General features: G+C 40.2%; 2 protein-coding genes across 4 annotated transcripts in view; one reads left to right on the top strand and one right to left on the bottom strand.

Annotated features, from left to right (window-relative positions):
* Positions 1 to 329: 329 nt before the first annotated feature.
* Positions 330 to 8,638, bottom strand: shox2 (shox homeobox 2). The gene is made up of 5 exons (XM_061782108.1): positions 8,056 to 8,638; positions 6,686 to 6,897; positions 4,385 to 4,442; positions 3,753 to 3,841; positions 330 to 1,246 (listed from the first exon to the last, which is right to left on the bottom strand). Exons 1-5 carry the CDS (start codon positions 8,516 to 8,518, stop codon positions 953 to 955), a joined length of 1,116 nt encoding a protein of 371 aa, XP_061638092.1. The 5' UTR covers positions 8,519 to 8,638; the 3' UTR covers positions 330 to 952.
* A 2,551-nt stretch (positions 8,639 to 11,189) lies between these two features.
* rsrc1 (arginine/serine-rich coiled-coil 1) overlaps positions 11,190 to 19,985 on the top strand; it is a 215,713-nt gene continuing 206,917 nt past the window's right edge. The window contains exons 1-3 of one of the 3 annotated variants that reach the window (XM_061781465.1): positions 11,190 to 11,290; positions 11,676 to 11,864; positions 19,419 to 19,535. In XM_061781465.1, the coding sequence (XP_061637449.1) occupies positions 11,686 to 11,864; positions 19,419 to 19,535 (296 nt within the window). In that variant the 5' untranslated portion in view covers positions 11,190 to 11,290; positions 11,676 to 11,685. The other 2 variants (XM_061781463.1, XM_061781464.1) reach the window with 2 other exon arrangements.

Raw genomic sequence — 19,985 nt, forward strand, 5'->3', positions numbered from 1 at the left:
TCTTTTACCAATAAATAACATTCCGAACAAAGGGTCCCTTTCCCTATACTGCGCCGATAAAAGCGTCAAGTCATTAAAGAACCTTTAGTTAATTTATTATAGGAACAAAACAAAAGAAACATTTTGGTTAGGTGGATTCACGTTTCACATGTGATGGAAAAGGTATTGTCATGAATATTGTTTTCTTCTTTTTTTTTTTAAGAAACCTGTGCCACTGTTTTATATATATATATATATATATATATATATATATATATATATATATATATAAACATTACATACAGTAAGCACTTGGCTTACAAATGAAGTCAAATACAAAAAATGAACCAAAAATAATAAGTTTCTTGTGTATAAACATATTTTACACGTGCCCGTACCACTTTTTACAGTCATTTTTTGTTATATAATGTCATATATATAACATAAGCATCCCCTTTAAAAGGAGATGCAACACCACATATCAAAAAACAAAAACATATATTATGTTCTCACATGTGTGGTGTCTGGCTTCACCTTTACCCAAATTAAAAAAAAAGGACCTATAGGTCAGCGTGTTGACTCATGCAAACATTTTGGACAGGAATCCCCTCTGTTCCTTTCTTGGAGGATCCATGTTGAGCTATAACGAGGCCAGCCTCTGTAAGTAATAATAATAATAATAATATGTTAAAACAGACTGCAGAATGGTTCGCCTTGTTTGACAAAGTATCGCCAGCTGCATCCTCCTCCTCTTCCTGCCACAAGGGCCGTCCATGTTTGTTTTTTGGCGTAGAAAAATGCCTTCCCATAGGCTATCAGGCAGTCACTTTTCATAATCTCATAAATAGCCTTTATTCTCATAGTTGTCCTTCATTGGAAAAACAGAAATAGCGTCCTCGCGTGCCCCTAGTGGTGGCATTCCCCCTTGCGTGCGCGTTCCCGAGCGGTGTCGTGGTCGTCATCATCGTCATCGTCACAGGCCCAGGGCGGCCGCGTGTTTCTTGGCCTTGAGCCTCAGGTCGGCGATGCTAGAGTTCTTGCTGGTGTTCTTGGCGGCTGCGGCGGCAGCCACCACAGACGCGGCCGACGCCGACTCAGCGGCAAGCGTGGCCAGCGGCAGGCCAAAGGGCGGCGCCGGGAACATCATGTAGGGCGCGTGCGCGGCCAAGTGCGAGTGCAGGTGGTGCTGCGCATGCGCCACGGCGCTGTCCAGCTGTAACTGCGCTTGCACCTGAAAGGAGAAGGGCGGCACGTTGCAATGACTATCCTACAGGACGCACGCAGGAGGGGGGAGAGAAGGGGGGAGAATATGCGTTAAGTTCGCAATGGCTCATGGGACATTCACTTTACCTTGTCATTTTTTGGGGGCTATACAGGATCAATAGGGGAGTGTCTAATTGCGTGACAGCTATGTCGTAAGCTCCAGGGTTGCGCAAACTAAGGCTTGCGGGTCATTGAGAGTATTTGATCCAATTCTAACGAACAAATAAAACCAAAAATAAACTACAAAAATGTAACACACCAATTCTTTGAATCAGTTTTTCCCAACCTTTATTGAGCACAAATTTTACTTTCGAAAAAATATCTCACAAAAAGTGGATATGCAGGTTAATTTTATATCTTCTAATCTGCCTATACGTCGCTGGCATAGATAGATGAACAAAAATGCATTATTTGGAAATAAATAATAATTATCAAATGAATTAAAGGGAAGTTTGCAATAAAAAAAAGACTTTTTGTTATATTAGTTAAAACAGTCAATATGACTTACAGTACATGATAAATAATATATGATGTGTGAAATAATCAGCTGTCTCTGGCCCGATCTTGTGGCTTAATTTGATATACAAGAAACCACCTCACCCAAGGAAAACAACCAATAAGAGACAGAGTTACATGGTGTCACTTATTTGTTGCGGCACAGCCAGGTGGCCTCACAAAAATACAACATTAAACAATAACTGTAAGGGCTCTCTTTACATAAACGGCCAGTTAGATCGGTGTTGGTGTTTCATAGACAAGTGTAGGCCGGTGGATCTGGTTGTGGGCGGGTTGCGCCTCTGTGGGAGTTTTTAGAGCCGACTTCAGTCGCCGCCAATCAAAGCGGCTCCTCTCATTCCATTTAAATGTGGTGCAACTGACAATCTCAACATGCAGCAAAATGGCACCGTTGTCTGTGCAGAAGAAGACGATGAGTAATCGCAGTGCGTATCCGTGCGTAAGTAGAGCATTGTCACTTATCTACCTGGTGTGGCAATAGACAATGTGAGCGGGTACCCTCATTAATTACACAATGAGCTGGCAACTTAAATATTTCCACGGCTCTCGGCATCTGTATCCCTGTGCCCTGATCAAATTTATCAAACTTGCTTGAGACCAGTTGTCAAGCCTGTGCCAGGACTTAGATGTCGTCTGAGCAGGCGTAAGTTTAGATCGACTTTGTGCCACCAAATTGTCACTCTGCCAGGCGCATCTCCAAGGACATACCCTCTGCTGTGCCGGAATGCCCAGATTGGCGTAGACCGGTCTGTCAAATTTGCAAACATGCACAGTGAGCCTTGCGCTTGCACGAAAACCAGGATCTGCATTTGTGCCCAGCGCAGATGCGCTATCTACGAAAATAGAGCCCTTGGTGTTCTAGTAACAATCCGTTACAAACAAGGTGCTTTTCTGGGGTAACAAGGTAACAGGTAGTACGAGGCTCTGGGCGTGTGCCTGTGAGTGAGTGACAAATGATGGACACAGTATAAGTCACACCTTCTGTGTTAGATTAGTTTTTTTTCCTTGGGCGTGGTGCTTTCTTGTATATCAAATTAGAGGCACAGTATGGAGCCAGGGAGGGCTGCAATTTTTTCCACAGCTCATATTTACCATGTACTACTGTCAAATTATAATGACTGCTTTAACAAATATGACAAAGTGACTTTTTTTTTGTTGCAAACTCAGCCTTTAACCGAAATTGGATAACTCGGTTTTCAACAACATTTTATCAATTGGAATATTAACAAATAACATTTGTGATACAAAGGTTAACGCGCTTTGCAAGATTTACAAGAACATCATATTTCCATCAATTGCCTTTGTGTCCAGACTTCAGGGACACCCTGTATAATGATAACTATTTTTCCATCAATTTAGGTCCTTGGTAACTGTATAAAAAGAGAAATTGACCCTGGTGATGAGGGGAAAAAAGGTTGTCCACCCATGTTATAAGCATACAATAGAAGACTGTCATGGACAGTAAATAGCATGTTTTCAAAATACTGCAGCGATTTATACACTTGGAATATCTGTTTAAACAAAAACAATACACCTTGGTGTAATGGGACCAAAATTTCCACTTTACACCACTAACTGTAATTTCTGTTTTTTTCTTCATTGACGTCAATAATGCAAAAATCTATCCTCAAGTCAACCTTATGGGACTACACATTTACATTTGCTCAGAGTGAAGCTTAAACATACACATTTTATCATGCTATGCCCTCAGCACAGTGTTCCATATAGGTCTACAGTCACATCAATAACAATAGATGTCTTTCCAAGTATAATTGAATGAGTTGTAGTGTGTTTTTTTTTTTCAAGTTGCAGGTAAAAAAGAAAAAAAGGGATTAAAATACACAGCACTATGCACTATGTCAATGAGAGGCCTTCCTGTGTCGGCACAGTGTGCCACAACCAGGCTTTAACATTTTGCATTTGGCCTGGGCCTGGATGTGCCAAGACAGCATCTCAGGACTAGTGTATGAGGACACCTTTAAAGAGACACTTGCCTGTTGGAATGGCATTCGTAAAGCTCCCACGTTGACATATGGTGCCACGCGACAAGCCTCGAACTGATTCGCTGCTCCGATCAGGACTCCTGGAGAAAGGAATAATGAGATGAGAGCCTCATAGAAGGAAAATCCACAAATAGTTGATCATTTAGTGGTGAATTCAATCCAAAATAAGGACTGAAATAGAATGGGGCAGATGATAACTGCTTGTTCATGTGTGTGTATATAAATTTTTCTTCACCTTTTATCTGCAATCAATTTTAATCAAATCATTATTGAAGTACAGGCTTTTGTTCCTTTAAGAGCAGTCTTAATGTGCAAACAGGGCATAAGACTTAGGAATAAAACCTCTAACTACTACGCAACTGTATTTTAATGTTGATTATGGTACTAAGCATTTTTTTTTTGGGTGGTACTTAGTGTAAAAGTTGGAGAACTTGTGAGGTATTCTCTTGCTCACCAAACCTGCAAAGTACTCATCTTTTATATATATATATATATATATATATATATATATATATATATATATATAAATGCATGTCTGTTGTGTCCTTCATCATTCATTGATGGCGCATATGTCAATGACATAGCATTAAACTTCACATTTCTAAGTCTTAGTGTGCATGTACCTTTATGTAACTGGTTCTCCTGCTTCCTGCATTTGGCTCTTCTGTTCTGGAACCAAACCTGCGAGGGCACACATGAATTCATCTTATTTGTGGGGGATCTAATCTCTTTTAAAGTGACAACAACCAAAGGAGATGATTCCAAAAATACCCCAGAGGAGAGAAATATTAAAACCCATTTAAATCATGAGGCATTGCTGCAAAACGTGGGAATACGCGGGGCAAAAATCAAGTAAAAAATCAACCCCTTTATTCAGGCAAATTGTTGAGATGTTGCAGGACGATTGGGTTGTAATAAATAACCTTGTCAGCGCTGGTGTCATCTTTCTCTACTTGAGTGTCCCTGCAGACTTTGAATGGACTTTGCGCTATCGAGTGGCAGCCATGATGATGCTTTGCCTTTTTCGTCTTCTCCTCTTATTGCACCGCTTTCCTCTATTAAATGACCGCTAACATTAATTACTGCATGCCAAACGATTGTGTGTGTGTGGGGGGGGGGGGAGAGAAAACACTTAAACGCAAATTACATTGCGAAATAGCACATTTGGTTAAGTTAGCCCAAATGCAACGTGGCGTCTATTGTCATGATAGAAAATATTATCGATTTGGCTGTTGGCGGATTTCATTTACGGAGCATTTTGTTAGCGCTCCACGTCTAATTTATTGCGGTGATAAAAGCAAAGCAATCAATCGAGGCAGGGAGAAATAGAAAATAAAGCTGTGAAAGTGCTCGGATGTTTTTTTTTTTTTTTTTTTTTTTTTTTTTTTTTTTGTATATAGCAGACGTGCTGGTGGCGATTCTGTCTTGCAAATAAAAGAAATTAATGTATGCAAATCCCTCAGTAAAGTGGAAGAGATTCTATAGTGGGGGAGAGAAACCTCGAAAAAAATAATTCTATTAACCATTTTTATTACTATTACATTTATTTATTTTTCATGATCAGAAATGTTTCTTATTAATTGTCTCTTGACACGTCTGAAGACCCCCCCTCTCTCTAGACACCCAAACCTTACTGGGTTTCTACCCAGATGGTCTTTTTGCTCGTGGGCCCTCACGGTAACAACAACACGTTATATACGCGTACGCGCACGCACGCGCCTTTACCATGCACCCGCTGTGGATGGTGAGGATTAAAAGCATGCGCACTCTCGTGACATTAACACAGCCCCCAAGTGAAATCGTTCACGCATTAATTGAATAACAGCATTGCACGGAGAGGAAAAAGATAGATCGAAACGAGCGAAGAAATCAATATATATTTTATTAAAACGGACAAATATGGCAACGTTTGACAATACAGTATATCTGAAATTGAATTAAAATCACGTTAGCAAAAAAAATAAATAAAAATCACAGATACTTAAAGTGAATATATGGTTGGTAAATCCATAAATTACTAAATGCTCATTAAGATTTAAAAGAAAAGGTCAATTATTTTCATTGTTCATGATAATTTAAATATTTGTGTTCCATGCTTTCTTCCCCCCAGAAAACAGATATTGGTTGTTAAGATAATTTAAAGCTAAGTAATAATCATTTATTTAAAAACAGCATAGTATTATTATTTTGTATTTGTTATATTTAAAAAAAAAATGTTTTTTATAGTCAGTTTTTACAGTACATTTATTACATCATTTGGGTGCCTTTTTTTCTTACCCCATTAAACAGACAGAGTAACTTATTATTAATTAAGATATTTAACGCATTCGTGTTACGATTTTGAAAATGTAATATTCATTTTATATTATTCATTTAACCATTATGTTTCTATTCTTGAGTTTTCCATATAACATATCTATCTTTTTTTAAGCATTGATTAAAAACTGAATAATTTTAAACTAAATATTAGATAAATTATGTCAACATGCCAGTTTGTAGTTTAAAAAAATGATGTATCATGCCCATTTATTTCTCTTCCTTATTTTTGTTATCATTGTTTTTATATTATTATATTCCACATGTCTCAGTAAACGACTTGTCTATATAATATGTATTAACTATTTAGAATATATTTTAATGTCTTTAAGATTAAATTAAATTGAAAAACTATGTTGAACATTTGTCACATCTTTATTAAGTCAAAGTGATTCGGTATGCCTCTACCTTTTGTTGTGTTTTTATTGTGAAGACTCTGGGACAGTGGATGAATAAAATGATCTATCTGTATATTTGTCTGTCTGTCTAGCTGTCTATCTATTATATCCACTATTTCATTTCTTTGCTGCTTTCAATTTCTATTATTGTTCCATTGAGTGGTCACAGTGTTGAAATTAGCATGATGGGGGAAGAAGGTGGTTCCTGACCTGCACCCGGGCCTCGGACAGCCCCAGCCTCTGGCTCAGCTCCTCCCGCATGAAGGCGTCGGGGTAGTGGGTCTCGTCGAAGAGCCTCTCCAGTTCGTTGAGCTGCTCCAGCGTGAAGTTAGTCCGACTTCTCCTCTGCTTGATTTTGGTCTGCGCTTCGTCCTCCATGACCTTTACGGACTCCTCTTTCCTCTCCTTCACATCCGTGGTGCCTTTAAAAAAAAAAAAAAAAAAAAAAAAAAAAAGACAGGGAGTGGAACCACATTAATTGCGGGTTTTCACACTTTATTACATGAAGGTGCATCCATGGCCTCAATGGGGGGGAAAAAATGAAAGCAATGCAAAGTGAACCAGAGATCTCCCCTCCCCAAACCTCAAAAAGCGGATCACAGCTCGGATGTTTTGTCGAGCTACATAAAGCTCTTTAATTATTAAGTGCTTATAAATATGCAAGGCATCGTGTGTGCTCCACTGCTGGGGCTCTGCTGTGTGCATGCGTGCGTACGTGCCTGTGTATGATCCAACCGGGAAAACACGCAGTCCGTCACGGCCTCCTTTAACAAGGCACGCCGCTTCAAATGCGAAAAAAAAACAAAAAAAAAAAAAAAAAAAAACGTGTTCCTACATTTTCATCTCTTTTTTTTAAATCACGCCCAGTAAATTACATTTTTGCTATACATATTTTTTTACATGTAGACCAAAAAATAATAATAATAACGTGAAATCTTACACTGAGTATTAATTACAAAGGCAAATGACGAGAACGAAAGAATTTTTAAAAAATAAATGTTTTTTTAAATTGCAAAGAGACTTTGGGGACACCATGTATGATAATTTATATATATATATATATATATATATATATATATATATTACTCGCACACAAACTGTCTTGATAATTTTAGCAAATAACCGTGCCTCACACTGCACGTATTAAACAACGAACAACACACTGGCCAGTTTATACTGAGATCATCCACCTGTGCAGCTACAAATGCACACCATATTCACCGATTATAGTACTTTAATAGTGCAGTATTTAATAAAAAACAAAAAAACTGCTGGAAATACAATTTTTAAATGCACTGAATTATTCCATTCATAATTTTTCAACAAACGTGTGATGATAAAGAAACCCCTCAAAATGTTCATGACGATCATTAAATTAACTTTAAAAGTATCTACAAGCATATTTTTTAATGCACAGATGCTTGCTTTAATAATAGTTTTGGTGCACCAACATTGCACTCGAATTGCTCTCCTCAAAATGTGATAATCAAGCAGCAAGTAAAATAGTTGCAACTCAATTGAGCACGTTTCTGTAGCTTTATAGATTATTCCTCCAAGCGGATCCATCTGTCGACACTTACCGTCAATGAGTTTGGGGCTACCGGCGTCTCTGGTCCTCTCCGGGCCGAGCATGTCCGTCTCCCTGCCCGGCGAGAGCGTCGCGTTCCGGGCTACGACCGCCGCCTCCTCCCGGCTCCCGGGCTCCGGGGCTAAGGACTCCTCCCCGCCGCCGCGGCCGGCCGCTCGCGCCGCACCGGTCTCCAGCACCTCCCGGTAGGTGATCACCTCCTTCTTCTCCTTGACTTTGTGCTCGAAAGACTTCGACACGAAGGCGGTGAGCTCTTCCATCACACACTCTCGGTTTATTATTTTTTTATTTGATTGTTTTTCCTCTCGAGGAAGGAAAATCAGCCAGGCAGACTTCGCCGTCTCTCCCTTTGCTCCACGGCAGTTTAAGACATCAATGGTGCGTGCGGCCCCTTGAAAACGAGACGAGGTGATGCCGCTGCCAACTCTCTGGGAAGGCGCCCGAAAATGGGACATAAATATGCAGCGTTTTCCTCGGCCAATTTCTCCCTCCTTTGGTATAGCGGAGTTGGGGAACCTGCTGGTGATCCTCGATTGAAGTCACTATTTATACTTTGCGGCGCCTTGCCCCCTTGATCCGTGCAAATTACCTCCCCTCAGGATGCCGGGATGAGCACCCCCCCAACCCCCAACGCCCCCCCCCCCCCCCCCCACACTCCCTCCCTCTCTCCTTTCTTCCTCCCTCATCTACCCTGAGTTAAAAAAAAACCAAAAAACATTAAGCACCACCACAGCTGCAGCTATTGGCCATTAATCCAAGATTGACAAGAAGGACTAATTAATTTAATTAAGAGCTCATTCGCTGCTATTGTCCTGAGTTACTTTTTAAACACCCGAGAGAATGCAATGAATCTCTCTCTCTCTCTCTTTCCTCTCTTCTCCTCTTCTCTCTCTTTCCCTCCCTCTCCATCTCGCTCTCTGCAGGGGAGTGGCTTACAAATATGTGAAAATGACAAGCGAGAGCCTCCTCATCTCAGATCAATATCACATGTTGGTAAAAAAACAAGGGACGACTCAGTCAGTGGATTTTTATTAGCATTTTTTTTGCACATATTCCTGTTTTTGGGATGGGTTATATGACACAGGTTCACAAAAAAAGAAAAATAATTGCAAATAAATTAAGATACATGTATTAACATTCATCTTGTTCAAAACCAATGTTTACCAATCTGAGGCTCAGGGCCCAAAATGGACCCAGCATGATGTTTACTGCCATTTATCATCAAAGTATATTTTTTAAATCATACATAGTGTTTGTTTTAATAAATTCACATCATGAGTTTATGCTCACATTAAGTGTATACGTTATGTTATGCAATGCATGCTTTAGTTTTAGTAAGTTTTGATTTCCAATTGTTGAGGTGATTGCAGTTGATCTAATTACAATGTTTGTCTAATTCAAGATTTTATATATATAACCCCCCCCCTCGAATAAATGAATGAATGGTATATGCTCTATTCTTATTTCATAACTCCTTACATTTATGTTATGTTACATTTATATATCTTATATTGAATTGAGTTCGTGAAACCCACTGTTTGCTTCAAATCTTCAAATGCAACGTTCTGAATGATCACTGCTCAAACTATATCATTTAATACGAATCCTCAGCGGGCCTTTCAAAGGCATGCTTTTGGTGTTAAATAGCAGCTAATCGTTCAATTAACGCGTCGTTCTCTCTGCTAGTTTTCGTTGCCAATGGGCTCGCTAATTACCGCTGGAATTATTATGGCCTATAATTGTAAATAAACAATGAGAGCAATTAAGAGAAAAGAGCAGGGATTTCTTTTGAAATAAAAGTGATGCTAAATGAGGCGTGTTTATTGATAATCTATATGTATCTCAATTTCCACGCCGTGATGATAATAATTCCGCCAGATTAAATATTAACAACGTTTCAGTGTGTGAACCTTTAGGCATTAATTACTGTTATTCCTGCAATGCTGCAGCCCAAAGCAGCATTGCATGCCTAATTGAGGTGATGAGCATCCTGTTTATCTTTGTAACACCCACCAATCCCTGAATTAATTTGTTGCAGGCAAATGGTGTTATGGAATAATCTGCACTTTGTAGAAAACACTCTCACCTAATGTGTTTATATTTTTGTCGGATGACGACGATGACCTCCTGTAAATGAGCTCAAGGCTGGAAATGTGCAGGTGCAGAGAAATGCTTGCTTTTGATCTATAAATACTCTACTCCTGTTTGAACTATAAATGCATGTTTCAATTAACTGGTGACTCATGAGAAGGGCAGTACTGTACAACATAATATTTCAAACTAGAAGATAAGGAAACAATGTGTTAATAAAAAACAGTGTCAGAGCAAATAGTGAATAAAATATGTTGTATGCACACACACACACACACACACACACACACACACACACACACACACACACACACACACACACACACACACACATATATATATATATATGGTTCCTTGTAGTGGTATGCGAATTACTGTGCAAGTGTACAGTTTTGTTGTATTTAACGTTTAGGTTCATTACTGTTTGTTCTTAAACATTTCTTTACTTACCATTTTGTCATGTGCAACATTTTAATTTAATGATTATTACTATATAAAAAATGCAGTTTCTATGTTCAACCCTTGCATGATATTAGTGTCTTACAAAAATGTTAACCTCGGAATCGTGTTTTTTAAAAACATTTTTAAATGAACACTTAGGCCTACTAGGCTATTGTATTTTAATGTCGGTCATGACCGTGGTACTTGAAGGGGTATTTATATTTTGGGGGATGGTAATTGGTGGAAAAAGTTTGGGAAGCATTGATCTAGTCACTCGTCAAACTGACATCATTACGAAACCTTTACAGGTAATGTTTTAATATTTATTTATCGAGAAATTAAATACAAAGGTAAAAGTGTATAAGATGGTGGGGGAAATGTGTTTCGGTTACAAAATATCTGTATAAATATACCTTTACTATTTTTTTGTTATTCCACTCTTGTGGAAAAAATAAACAACTAAAGTGTCACTTTTTAAAGCTTTAGTCAATAACCCGAATGAATAGGATTTAGTCGGAATGGCAGATCAGCGAATCGGAAATGAAAAATGCCACGGAAACGTCACAAGACTAAAGTAGCCAATCTACCGATGTATTTGTGCCTGACTTTGCTTGGCATGGGATCGATCGACGCGCTCTCGTGTGACTATTTTAGTCTGGCAGTGCATCGCACGTGTGTTGGGGAGTTCAGCAACGGTGAGAAGCGGGATGTACAACAAAGATAATGTCAATTCCAATTCTTTCCACTCGCGTTTTACCATTTGCGTGACAAACACGTCACCCGAAACATTTGTACAACAAATCGGGTAACAGGAGAGTAAAGAATTTGGACGTAGCGTTGTATAGGTAGCCTGTTTAGCTAGCTGGCTAGCTCGTCAGAACTGGCACTCTGTTACCCCTTTGCATAGTAAACAAAACGGTGTCCGCTAAAGTCCTTATTATGATGAGTTAGCTGTGTATGTTGTGTGGTTCAGTTGGTGTTCAACATGTCCTGTTGACACGAAGGTTGTCGCTCGTTTCGTTATACGTCACACAAGTAAACAATTGCCTTTGAGCAACCTTTCGTGTGTTTGTGTGACAGGGAACCAATAATGGGTCGCCACTCATCAAGCAGTGAAGGCGAAAGCCGCAGCAGGAAGAAGAAAAAACACCGTCGCCGCTCGTCTTCGTCTTCCTCCTCGTCGTCGTCGTCGTCCTCCGGGAGTCGGGTGACCGGCAGTCGGAGCCACAGGTCTAGCCGCCGGAGCCGCTCACGGTCCAGGGACAGGAGGTGAGGCTGTGTGCTAAGTGCGTCATGTAGCTTAATGGAACAATATCCCATGCATAATAATGCAACACTAGAGCTGCTGCAACAATTTTGTCTTTATAAAGTATGAATTTGATTAATTATTATTGAGTAGCACAGTTACCAGCACAGGGGTGTACAAACGTTTGCTTCCATACATGCAAATCAGTTTTGAACTAAAAATAGGCCTTTCACCTTTTATTTTGTAATTTTAATTTTTTATTGATGTTCATGCTGTGGTTAAGTTAAGTTACTTACTATTTACTCAGTAGATGAGTAATTATTTCACTGTGTACTTTTTACTTTTAAGTAAGCTTTTGGAGGACTATGTTTTACTTGAGTCACATTATTGTCAAGTAACAGTACTCTTACTTGAGTACAATGTTTGCCTACTCTACGCACCTCTGGAGCGGACATCCTCTTTTGCTACTCTTACGTTTAAGCAAGCCGGCACGGTTGATGACTGGTGAGCACATCTGCCTCACAGTTCTGGGGACCGGGTTTCGAATCCCGGCCCCGTCTGTGTGGAGTTTGGATGTTCTCCCCGTGCCTGGGTGGGTTTTCTCTGGGTACTCCGGTTTCCTCCCACATCCCAAAAACATGCGTGGTAGGTTGATCGAGGACTCTAAATTGCCGTAGGTGTGAATGTGAGTGCGAATGATTGTTTGTTGCTATCTGCCCTGCGATTGGCTGGCGACCAGTTCAGGGTGTACCCCGTCTCCCGCCCGAAGATAACTGGGATAGGCTCCAGCAGCCCGCGACCCTTGTGAGGATCAGCGGTAAAGAAAATGGATGGATGGATGGATGTTTAAGCAACATTTTTTGCTCATCAGATCAGCCAGTGTCGTATTTGTTGCACTGGTCTTTTGTATTTTCGCGTTGAAGTGCTGCGGGTCGTGGCCCTGGTTGTGGTCCCAGCGGAACTGCGAAGCAAACGTAACATCGGCGACAAGAGCTCATCCGCTAGTAGAACTTGTATTAATTAGGAAACGTGCCTACAATTATCTAATTACTTTACGGATGTTAATGTTAAATGTATTAATCGACGGCACAATGTTAGGCATTATGTCATAACACAGAATTAGAAAAGTGAAGTGAAACAGACGGATTTTAGTCAATTCTTTTCCAGAACGAGAGTGCTTAAAGAGGAGGATGCTATTCATGTGGCACAGTTTGAAGCAGGCATCAGATGCAGGTGGAGATGGGCCTGGCTCAAGTTGGAGGCCAAAACAAAGAAATTAGGCAAATTTAATTTTAACCTTAAATGTGTACATCAACATGTGCTTGAGCGGTGGAAATAGGTTTTTCTATGTGAAGATTTGTTTATTTTTATTTTTTTTGTAACTTATTATATACGCTTCATCGTCTTCCATTGCTTAAATTATGTTAAAATAAAAAAAAATCCCAGGGGATCCCCCCAGACGCCCCCTTACAATGTTTTTTTTTTTTTTTTCTTGTCACCTTTTTCATGCCTTTGGTGTTTGCATGTCTTTCAAGGGGGGCATACTAGGGCTGGGCAAATATGAAAAAAGTAATCACAATTATTTTGATTGACATCACGATTAGTCACAATTAATAAACATAAAGAGTCATTGATTTAGAAAATGCAGCCCTATGTTGCCACAAGCAAGTGCAAACTGTGGGCCCTTCCCAAGCCCGGATAAATGCAGAGAGTTGTGTCAGGAAGGGCTTCTGACTTAAAACTTTGTCAAACAAATATAAGCGTTCATCCAAAGAATTTCATACCGGATACCTGGGTTAACAACGTCCGCCACCGGCGCCGTTAACCAGCAGGGCATTCAGCTATTATGGGTTGAAGATGAAGGAGAGGTGGAAAGCGCGTTCTTTGGCAGAAAGAAAACGGGAAGGCACAGAACCTATAACTGAATGTGGGGACTTTGAATGTAGGGACTATGACAGGAAAAACTCTGTCCAAAAAAGTTGGTTGATATGATGATTAGGATAACGGTTGATATATTGTGTGTCCAGGAGAGCAGGTGGAAAGGCAGTCAGACTAGAAGTTTAGGGGCAGGGTTCAAATTATTTTACCATGGTGTAGTTGGGAAGAGAAATGGAGTAGGGATTATTTTAAAGGAAAAGTTAGCTAAGAATGTCTTGGAGGTGAAAAGAGTATCAGATCGAGTGATGTGGCTGAAACTTGAAATTGAGGGTGTTATGTATAATGTGATTAGTGGCTATTCCCCACAGGTAGGATGTGACCTAAAGGTGAAATAAATTCTGGTAGGCGCTAGATGACGTAGTTCTGAGCATCCCAGACAGAGAGAGAGTCGTGATTAGTACAGATTGTAATGGACATGTTGGTGAAGGAAATAGGGGTGATGAAGAAGTGATAGGTAAGTTTGGCATCCAGGAAAGGAACTCGGAAGGACTGATGGAGGTAGACTTTACAAAAAGGATGGAAATGGCTGTCGTGAGCACTTTCTTCCAGAAGAGGCAGGAACATGGAGTCTGAAGGAGGTTACTGACAGTAAGGTAGTGATAGGGGTGAGTGTGGCTAGACAGCATAGGATGGTGGTGTGTAAGATGACTGATGGTGGAGAGGAAGATTAAGAAGACAAAAGCAAAGCTGAGAACCATGTGGTGGAAGCTGAGAAAGGAAGCGTGTTTGTGCCGTTTTTCAAGAAGAGGCTTCAAGACAAGCTCTCGGTGGGCAGGAGGATCTTCCTGAAGACTGGACCGCTACAGCCAAGGTAATCAGAGAGACAGGCAGGAAAGTACTTGATGTATCTTCTGGTAGGAAAGGGGAGAAGGAGACTGGGTGGTGCAACCCCTAAGTACAGGAAATCACACAAGGGTTAGCTAAGAATAAGTGGGACACTGAGCGAACTGAGGAGAGGAGAAAGAAAAACATGAGCTGCGACGTAGGGCGATGGTAGAGGTGGCTTTGCAATTATATGTTGTTGTTAGATATCGCTGACACTTGGCAGAATCCTCACATCTCCGAAAAGTTTCAGGAAAACCAAAAAATAAAAATGGAATGCTTGTTGATCCATTAACATTGCATTGTCAAAGAGAGCAAGCCATTTGCAATGCTTTAGGTTGGTCAGTAATTTGTACCCTCGTGAGGATAAGCGGTTCAGAAAATGTATGGATGGATGAGTACGTCTCCATTCTGGTTGACCATTGGTAAGTTGTGCATGTTCACAAACTGCAAAGAACTCAACAGTTGTGATTTCGCACTCTATTTACTCCCGCCGTTTTTTCTTTGCGGTAAGGCCAGCGATTGTTAATAGTGTCTTACGGTGAAACGCCGCCTCTCTCCCCCCCAACGTGCTGAGAGGGCCAACATCAAAATAATAGCCTCATATATTATTACATTGTACATCAATGCCATTTTAGGCTTTTATTTTAAAGTTGGCACCGTAGCCTGGTGCTGGCGCTTAATTAAGCCTTAACCATGTGTTCGCACCCTGGTGCTTGGCTGACTAGGTTGCGGGCACTGCTGCAAATGAAGCACTTCCGGCAGCTTCTCCTCACTAGGGTCGCGGGCGTGCTGATGCCTCTCTCAGCTGACTCTGGGCGAGAGGCGGGGTACACCCTGAACTGGTCGCCAGCCAATCGCAGAAATTCCATGTTGTTTATGTAAATGCAACTTAATACTTCTTTAAATCATATTTAAAAGTCTGTATATTTCTTAAATATGCAAATATTTTTTGACATCTTGATGAACGACCCCAAGCTCACTTGGTTTGAGCAAAATAATGATTCTCTGTCCACCCTCCTAAATGTCTGTTTTTGGTATTTTGGCCTACTTGGAGACAATTAATCCTTATACCATTAAAAAATAGTACAAATTTCATGATAAATACCATCATTTTTTAAAGATTATGTTAATTCATCACTGGTTTGAAGAAGGTTTTTGCGACGATCACCTATCTTTACGAGAGGCTAGCAGCTGGAGCAGAGTCCCTCCGTCAAGCCTCCATTCATCCACAACTTCCACTGGCTGCATGGGGCTGCTCAGACAAGGCCGGTTGATGGTAATTATTTATGAGGCCTGATCAAGGTCCATTATTGCTGATGGGAAGTCATTGCCTGTCTGCAAAGGGCAGGGCGGTAAAACCCTGGTAGCCCTCAGCCCTCATAGGCTTGCCGATACATTTTCCTCAATTAACATGCATATGCGGCAGTGCGCATCCCGAAAACCCCCAAGAATAACACAAGCGTTTAACTTGTGAAAGTGTGATAACATAATTAAACAGTACAGTGGAACCTCTCAACCTCCAACACATTCTATTCTGGAATGCTGGTTGACCACGACATTCACCAAAACAGAAGTAGATAAGGGAGCGGAGGGTTACTGAAGACAAGTTGAGATTTTTAAATATAGTAGAAGTGTACAAAGTAGTTAACTTCTATATATTAAAACAAAACAAAATATAAAAATAATGCAATTGTGCAATAAGAATCACCTTTTATTGTCATGAACATCCATGCATGCATGTACATGAAATTTGTTCTCGGCATTTAACCCATCACAGTGACCACATACACATGTTAGTGGAACACACTGGAGCAGGGGGCAGCTGAAGCGCCCGGGGAGCATTTCGGGGTATCAGTGTCTTGCTCAAGGACACCACGTAGGCACGTCGATTAGCCGGGCAGGTGTATCTAGTGTTTAGATCTATGCCCGCGAAGCCCAAGAGAAGATGTTGTGTGCGGTCATGTGACTGTCTTGTCTTTCGATTGGTGAACTAGAGTTAAACGTCACTCGCGGTTACGTTGTATTGACGCAAACAGTGCCCAATGTGGAAGTCGTAGTCGAAACAGATCGCAAATAAATGATAACTTCTACAATATATTTAACACCATCCTTGAGGACTTGCATGCTGCCAGAACTAAGACAAGAGCATGCAAAATCCTCTTGGACCCTCCACATCCTGGTCACCAGCTCTTCCAGCTCCTTCCCTCAGGTAGGCGCTACCGAACAATGCAAACTAAAACTAGCAGACATTCCAACAGCTTCATCCCTCTTCCCATTAACTTCTTAAACAGTTAACTTACAATTCCATTGCAACATGGCGTCAATTTTTTTTGGCTTGAGTTTGTTGTCACATTTCTGTCGGGCCAATTATACATTTATTCGTGCACTCACTGTAGTAGTCTCTCCACGCTGAACTATTTGCATATCTGTTGTTGACCAATACTGGCCACTCATGCCTGAGTAGCATCTGCAACATTTGGACAATCGACGTCCCAGATTAGCGCACTCCTAGTCACTTTAAACTGCCTAAATTTCTTGAAGTCTCTGCGCCTTTGCATAATGGTCATTGCACCAGACTATTGCTCTATTAGTCATTCAAAATGCTCTCACTGCTAGAGAACTGTCAAAAACAAAAGAAAATTGTAACGGCATTCATTATCAGATTACTAGCAACCTTTTATTGCTCAGTGATTGTTTTTCCCAATGTCTTTATGCCTAGAGAACTCTGCATCTTATGCTAGAGAACTCTGCATCTTTTTGCACAATTGTCAAAAACAAAAAAAAATTGTAACGGCATTCATTATCAGATTACTAGCAACCCTTTATTGCTCAGTGATTGTTTTTCCCAATGTCTTTATGCCTCAAAAGCATTTTCTGTCAATTGACTGTCTGTTGTCGTATGAGAGCGGCTCAAACTACCGGAGACAAATTCCTTGCATGTTTTTGACGTATTTGGCAAAATAAAGATGTTTCCGATTCTGATCTCAGAAAAAGACAGGAGATTATCAGTGATTTTTGTGAACTAAAATGAAAGAAATTAAGTCGTTGATGTATTTCAATAGCCCTGCGATTGGCTGGCAACCAGTTCAGGGTGTACCCCGCCTCTTGCCCGAAGATAGCTGGGATAGGTTCCAGCACTCCCGCGACCCTTGTGGGGATAAGCGGCTCAGAAAATGGAAGGATGGGTGGATGTATTTCAATATTCAATAGGTGTAATTCCTTTGTCATGTGTGTTTAGTTTTAAAGTGAACTTCAACTGGAGTATCAATAATAGACTTTAAGCAAACATTTACTTTTACGGCTTGCCACTATGTTAGCACCTTAGCAACCTGTTGTTGTGATCATGTGGGATCTGCCTCCGGTCTGGGCACTGCTGGATAAAAGTGTTGGAGCGGAGCATAGAATGGACTGCTTGTATAAGAGTGGTAAAATCCAGTCCGATTTGATTTGATACTTGTTTTTTTGCTGACATCGAACCGATTTCCGATCTCATAGATCGGATCGGGACACCCCTATGAAGTACTACTACTTGCTGTTTGTACTGCTTTCTCTTTTATTTGTCTCTCATCCTTCTTGTGTAGTATCGCTCATAGGGTGCACAAGTGTGTGTTTTGCGTGAACAGAAATTTTGCGGCACTGGTGAAACAAACTAAGAGATCAAACAAAAATGATGCTCAGTGTTTGCAGTCTTCATTCAACTCTGTAAATGTGTCCTGCTAAAAGATATCAATAGGACCACTGTGTGAGTTTTGTTGGCAACATGGCTGCTGTGCGCACGCTGGCTTTAAAGTGCAGCGGAGCACCAAAGGGCACCCATGGAGGAACCATAGGGCACCCGGAATGGCTGTGCTCACCTGTGGCTGTGTGCAGTGATGCAAACTAGGTGTTTGAACTACAACTACAACCCCAATTCCAATTAAATTGGGACGTTGTGTTAAACATAAATAAAAACAGAATACAATGATTTGCAAATCATGTTGAACCTATATTTAATTGAATACACTAAAATGACAATATATTTAATGTTCAAACTGATAAACTTTCTTGTTTTTAGCAAATAATCATTAACTTAGAATTTTATGGCTGCAACACGTTCCAAAAAAGTCATGTTTACCACTGTTACATCACCTTTTATTTTAACAACATTCAATAAACGTGAACCTTGCCTCATCTTTGCTTGTGAATGACTGCGCAATTCAGGGAAGCTCCTTTTATACCCAATCATGGCACCTACGTGTTCCCAATTAGCCTGTTCACCTGTGGTATGTTCCAAACAGGTGTTTGATGAGCATTCCTCAACTTTCTCAGTCTTTTTTGCCACCTGTCCCAGCTTTTTTGGAACGTGTTACAGCCATAATATTCTAAGTTAATGATTATTTGCTAAAAACAATAATGTTTATCAGTTTGAACATGAAATATCTTGTCTTTATGGTGTATTCAATTAAATATAGGTCGAACATGATTTGCAAATCATTGTATTCTGTTTTTATGTTTAACACAACGTCCCAACTTCATTGGAATTGGGGTTGTAGAACTAACCCTGATTGAGAGCTTTTACGTCAGAGGACTTTCTGGTGGCTTCCTTGAGCTATGATATAACATAAAATGCTAAATTAATGCAACAAAATATTATAGAACTGTTGATAATATAAATGCTTGGTGGGCCAGATAGAAGAATAAAACCATACCTTTACCACCCCTGGTTTAATACATGTGGTTGCATTACGATCTTAATGATTGAGTTGGATGTTATATAATGTTTTAAGGATATTTTCCTTTCTTTTTTTTTTTTTTTTTTTTTTTTTTTTTTTAAGACAAAAGAGACGTTCAAGCAGCACCTCATCCCACAGTTCGTCCCGCAAGAGGAGAAGTCGTAGCGGCGACAAGGGAAGGAGCCACCGCTCGCACAGGTCACGCAGCCGGGACAGAAGGTGAAAACAACAGATTCTTACTGGTGATTGTTTGTAGCATCGCCGTATAATATTTTTTTCCATTATATGTGTGAAATATATTGTAGAAGTTATCATTTACAGAGCTTTACTTAATGATAACATATCATTAATGCAGTTTTCTCAACAGAAAATACAATATGAGTTTCCACCAGTTTTCAAAATCCAAATTAAGGCTTACAAAACTGGTGGCTTTGATTTGAAATCCCTGACAGTGTGATAGAATTTTATCAATTAATATTCAAGCACCTGCCCACTTCGTGGTTGCTACCCACCCATTCAACTCAGCTGAATGTCAGCATGGCATTTCCGGGTTTTAAATGAGCGAGTCTCAGCCGCTGCCAAGCCATACAAAGCCATACAGTCTATGAAGTGTATATATGTTATAGTTTACAACAATCCTTACCGTAATTTCTCATGTATAATGCGGAC

The sequence above is a fragment of the Phyllopteryx taeniolatus genome, chromosome 8, assembly GCF_024500385.1.
Source record: "Phyllopteryx taeniolatus isolate TA_2022b chromosome 8, UOR_Ptae_1.2, whole genome shotgun sequence".
Lineage (NCBI taxonomy): Eukaryota > Metazoa > Chordata > Actinopteri > Syngnathiformes > Syngnathidae > Phyllopteryx > Phyllopteryx taeniolatus.